The sequence below is a fragment of the Pinus tabuliformis genome, chromosome 8 (assembly GCF_031772625.1).
Source record: "Pinus tabuliformis cultivar Carrire ecotype Pingquan chromosome 8, CPIR1, whole genome shotgun sequence".
NCBI lineage: Eukaryota > Viridiplantae > Streptophyta > Pinopsida > Pinales > Pinaceae > Pinus > Pinus tabuliformis.
The window spans coordinates 728,204,280-728,210,279 of NC_142294.1; the positions used below are offsets into that span (position 1 = coordinate 728,204,280).

A 6,000-nucleotide genomic window follows, 5' to 3' on the forward strand; every position below is an offset into this window, starting at 1 on the left:
TTTGTGACTTGTCTCTATAGTTCTTGCAGCCTTATAGTCTTTATTGTACTTGCAGCCTCATATACTAATATAAATAAAGGTTGATTTTGGATTTTCCTATATTTTTATTTTCATTATGTGATCATTCATGACTCATGAGTAAATGTGATGTAAATTTAATCTTAATGTTTAAATGTAATAAATTATAATCATATAATGTAAATGTATCATTCATGCTTTATGATTGCACATATATATAATAATAATTTTTAAATATTTTTAATATATATATATATATATTATTATATATATTCGCGTTTCCCCGTTTCCAAAATTTGGGGAGGTCGCGTTTCGTTTCGCTTCCTGTTTCGGAAACTCATTTCCGTTTCCCCGTTTCGTGCAACTTAGATACTAACTAATTTTTTACATAACATTGCCTTCCTCTCGAAAGAATGCTTTGTCTTCAAAGCATACATGACGACGGATGTTGTTGACAAAATGCTTCATTCTCCCAAGAAGCGTTTTCTTCGGGTAAGTCCTTCCACTTGATCAGATATTCCAAGATGATCAAGGTCCAACACTTTAAAAGGTCCTGGATTAATCTCTCAATTTCCGTCTTTTGGTGATGTGGATATCGGTATGGCTTGATGTTGATAGGGTCTGACCCTGCGTTGAATTCTATTGTATGCTCAATTTCCCTATTAGGCGGCATCTTCATAGGTAGGTCTTGAAATACTTTTTCATGCTTCCGAATCAGATCTTGTATCTCTGGTGACTCTTCTCTGGTCATATTTGCAGATAACATTTCTAATTGGTGACATTGTACTACATAAGCGGGTGCTCCTTTTCGACTTAGCTTCATCATTTGAGATGATGATACAACTTGATTATCTGGTGCTTGGAATCTGTGTAGTTTGTACTTCTGACCTCCCCATTTGAATTTTATAAATTGTACTTGATGGTTGATGGCATAAGTACCTAAAGTTCGTAGCCATTGGATACCTAAGACTACATCTACTCCTCCTAACGGTACCGTGAAGAACGGAGACTCTAAATTAAAGTCTTGAATCTGCAAACTGACCTTATGGCATTTCCCCACCTTTTCAATCTTCTTACCGTTAGCTACCAGCACTTTCATGTTTGGTAAGGGAAATGAAAAAATATTGAGTCTCTTTGCCATGGTTGCATGTAAAAAATTGTGTGTGCTACTTGAGTTGATGAGAACCACTACATTGTTCTTCTTTATGTGTCCTTTTAACTTTAAGGTCTGAGGTTGTGATATACCTGTCATAGCTGATAATGACACTTGCGGAATACTTCTGTCATCTAATTCTGGTGAGAATTTTGGGGCATCTTCTGTTTCTTCTATGTCATAATCTTCACTGTTTGAATCATTGGTTGCTTCACAATTATATAGGTTCTTTGGTTCTTTTCCTTTAGCACATCTATGTTTGGGGTCCCACTTCTCACCACAACGTTTACATTTACCCTCTTTTATCCTTTGCATTTCCACATTAGATTTTTCATCTTCACGACGATGTGGTGGAACATATTTATTTGAGTCCACATACTGGGGTATTCTTCGTCTTGAATATGTTTTTTCCGCTTTTGACCAAAATATTGGTTCGAATTTCTTTTCGGCTGTTTTTGCTTTTTGTCTTGCTACTTCTATTGATGTAATGTCATGCATCTCAAGTTCTACTTGTAAATGGGTTTTGAGTCCGGAGACGTATGACTGAATTAGACGAGATTCTGATAACCCAGGTACTTGTGTTACTAAGGTCTCCCATTCTTGAGTGTATTCGTCCACACTTCCTTTTTGTCATAATTTGATGAGTTTTGAAAAGAACTCTTCTTCCTTTACACCTTGGAATTTTTTAAAGAATGCATCCTTAAATTTTCTCCAGCTAATGATGTGTGTTGTCTGTTTCCACCACATATACCAATTATATGCTTCCCCTTCCATTTTCATGGATGCATGCCTGAGCTTTTCGTCATCATCATTGATGTCATATATCTCAAAGTATTCTTCTGCTTTATTTATCCATGCAACATTGTTTTTTTCATTTCCGTCGAATTTAGGCATCTCGACTTTTGCCCTTCGCTGGTATGTCGCTAATGGTTGAGCGAAAAAGAGGTGTTGATTGGTAAAGGTATCCCAGAGTTGCTTGTTTGTAAGAGTCGCGTTACTCACTTCTTGGTGGGGTGTCGCTGATTTTTTTGGGGATTCAGCTTTTTCATGAGAGTCTGTTGACTTTGTTGAATCTGATGAGTTGTGCTCTTGATTCTCTTCATTTTCTTGTAGTAGTTGTGCGGGTGTACAATTCATCTTTTTACACAGAAGTTTCAGCAATGTTAAGGACTCTTTGAGATCTACTTCTGTTTGGACACGGTTATTTTCCATCTTTATTTCTATTCGATCTGTCGTATCTTGAAGTTTTTTGATATTGTCAGCTTGCCCCTTAAGCTTGATCTCGAAATCATCTAATCTTTTATTGACCTCGTCATGGTTGTTATTTATCTTATGCTCTGCGTCCACCAATTTTTTTTGGAAATCCGCCATTGTCATTGTCGACATTGAGCGAGTTTGTGGGGGCGTGTATTTATCTGCCAACTTAATTTTATTTATTTATTTTATTTTTTATATTGTTTTAAATTAAATTAATTATATGACATAAGATTTTTTTTTGTTAAATTAATTAAAATAAATTTAATTAATTAAATTAACTTATATATATATATATATAACTTATAACTAAATTAAAGTTATATATTATATAACTTATAATTAAATTATAGTATATATTATATATATTGTACGGACAGTTACGTCTGACTGATCCGTCACGTTGTTTGACCGTTCACAAAAAAAAACCTTCACCGCAGCGCACCGCAATGGAAAAGACTCGGAGTTCGGTGTATCAGCAGATAAAAAAAACAATGGATTTACTCGGTCACCCTAGATGAAGAACGACACAGGTCACCCAATGGAAAAGACACAGATTTGGAACGAAGCTGATAGCGGATAGCGGGGACAGGGAATAGTAGTAGGACGACAGTAATGAAGTGGACGGAAAACAGCGGTCAGATAGTGTGCAAATGCGGCGGACAGCGGACGACAGAACAGGGAACGGAATCGTGACAGCGGCGTAACTATGGGTTGCAGTGGCAGCGGATTGGGAGCAAAGATGTTCGTGGAGACAGGTATGGACGGGATAGGGTGTGCAGAGGACAGACGCAGCGGGGAAGCGGAGGTGGAGAACAACGAGAGTGTGGTCAGTAGTGAGTATGGCAGCGGAAGGTAAGTACAGTGATGGCAGTGGACATAATAGTGATACGTACAGTGATAGTAGTGGATGGATGCGTGAAACCAACACAGGCGAGAGGATTCGACTGCTCTGATACCAATGAAGTGAAAACTTCTCGATAAATAGAAATATATATATATATATATATATATATATATATATATTTATTGATAATGAATTGACAGATGATGCTGTTTACAATGGGGTTTCCTGGCTTATATACCGCCATGGGCACCCTTTGGGGAAAGGGCATGATCTTATGATGGTGCCCTTTCGTCTAATTAACCTAAAATTAAATACTAACTAATTTTTACATAACAACTTCACAATACATGGAGCATTTTTTGTTGAAGCATGATTCCAAAATTGGTCCCAAAACAGAACCATTTCAGGAGCATACTTTGGATATGCTTCCAAGTTCCATCCCTAGCACACTTTAGGAGTGGGCGGTGGTGGGATTGCTTCCCGCATCAGTGGACTATTTCCTAAAGGATCATGTTATCAGATGTCCATCCTGATTCTAATGATAAGATTGATATTCACATATGTAATGGAAATGGTAGAAATATAATGCAGCTCACAATGTTTGAGACAGCTGAACCAAGTATTGTGCAACTAAGGATAGGGTTCAATTTTCATGTAGTAATAACAATTAACTAGCCCTTAGTACCATATCTTTGTTACATCATCTTTGACTCTGTTGTCTCCCATTGGCTCTTTGATGGGAGTAAAAGGAGAAAGTTGGGTGGTTTGTCATAAAATTTGTTCATGGTTTTATTGCAGTGATCATTGTTGAAGCATAAAGTGATGTATTTGCATGCTGTGTTTTGACATTGTTTAAAGGCTGGGATGCACCAGTTCTCATTTAATGCCAAAATGCTCCCAGTTTCCCAAAGAGGTTCACTCTTTTCCACATTCTTGTCTGCCCTGAATTAATAAATCCAAGTCTATGACCACAATGAGGCAAACGAACATCTGTTATTTAGAAATTAGAATTTTAATAAGGTTTTTATATCATCATATTAATACCTAACATCAAATTTCCTTCCATTTGTTAGTCATATTTATGGGATTATTTCATATTTACATTTTTATGGTTGATGTGCATCATGCACATTATATATTTTTTGCAGCCATAGTCTAATCTGTTATATGTTTTGGAGCGTTTTCTGGCATATTTTCTGGTTCAATTTGGCCAGAATTTAGCAGGGATTTGTTAGAAACAAAAGTTTGAGTTGTGAACACTTCACAATCTGAGTGCCCCAGGGGTTTTGCAGGGCACTGAATATATATATGCAGTCAAAAACCCATTTTAAAAAACAAAGATCATGATTTGACCAAAAACGTCTTTGCCAGATTCCAGCAAAAACTCCAAAACGTATAATAGTTAGACAACGCATTTTTTGCATACATCCTATATGTTTTTTGAACACTCTAATTTTGCCATACTAGGGAGATGCTTTTCTAATGTATTTTGACTGGTAATACATACTTTGGTTTCCGTTTTATATAATGTAGATGATGCTTTCATGGATGCATTGTTTGATTTTGATTCTAAAATTTGTTCATGTTTCTGTTACAGACCATACTATGTTCCTGGTTTGGAAAGCCAAGGTGTTTGTATATCACTTGCTTATTGTGGTCTTGGTGATATTGGTGTAGCTTCATATCGTCCAAAGATAGCTTCACAGGTAGGGGGTTCTTCATGCATTTCACCTTCTCAGGAGGGTTTCCTTGGTTCCCAGTCTGTATCTCCTGAAGGATTTCTAGATACGTCCTCCTTTTCAATATCTCCAAGAAAGGGTTCTCATTACATCCTCAGAAAGAGTGACAGAAGTTCATCTTCAGGAGACAGAATGATACATCGTGAGATTTCTACTGCAGATAGTTATAACAGCCTTGGTATTGATTGGAACTGTAATCCTGAGAAGGTTATGTTTGGACATGTTAGTGCAGCGGGAACAACAAAATCTGCCGTTTTGACATTAGGTGTACCTGGAAGAGGTTTGGATTGTAAGCACTCATTATTTGCATGTGGGGATGAACTTAATAGAGCAGTGACAGTTTGGGATACAGAGACTTCATGTGTGACTGAGCGTCTTGAGCCACATGAAACATCAATTCTAGATGTGAAACATGTTCGGATTGAAGGGCAAGATATACTTGGTTGTGTGAGTGAGAAAACCTTACAGATTTATGCCTACTCAAAATAAGAGAGTAAGTACTCTCATCTTTAAAATTCCACTTGTTCTACCATATCTCTACTCCATTTGAGAATGGATTTTTCAGATATCTTGCCTATTATATGTGCGCTTGGGATCAGTTTGATGTCATGTGGGTGATTGACATGCTTGCTGTTTTCTTAAAATGTAATATGATGTTTTCATTTACCATTTTTTAATTTAAAAGCTCCCATTGTATCTATGCTATTTTATGTTATGCTTTGTTGCAATTTGTTTACATTAGTTTCTATTCTTATTCTAAATAGCTGTTATTGGTCATTGTAGAACCTGGCCAGTTGGTTAGCAGACATCGATATTGTCATCCTCGTAATATTCTTTGTTCAATGTAGTTCCAAACAGATGCCAACATTGGTTTGAAATGTTGAGAAATCTATTAGGGCAACATATAGGGGCGATTTCTCTTTGCTTTGATAACTGCTTGTGATTATTATTATTATTATTTTTCCTATTATGTTCTGTTCATCAAACAA

The 6,000-nt window shown here is 36.4% G+C and overlaps 1 protein-coding gene across 1 annotated transcript in view; it reads left to right on the top strand.

Annotated features, from left to right (window-relative positions):
• LOC149237649 (uncharacterized) overlaps window positions 1-5,711 on the top strand; it is a 175,553-nt gene extending 169,842 nt beyond the window's left edge. The window contains exon 15 of the mRNA XM_089372735.1: window positions 4,870-5,711. Coding sequence (XP_089228861.1) covers window positions 4,870-5,500 — 631 coding nt within the window. The 3' untranslated portion in view covers window positions 5,501-5,711. The remainder of the gene's footprint in view (window positions 1-4,869) is intronic.
• The last annotated feature ends 289 nt before the right edge of the window (window positions 5,712-6,000 follow it).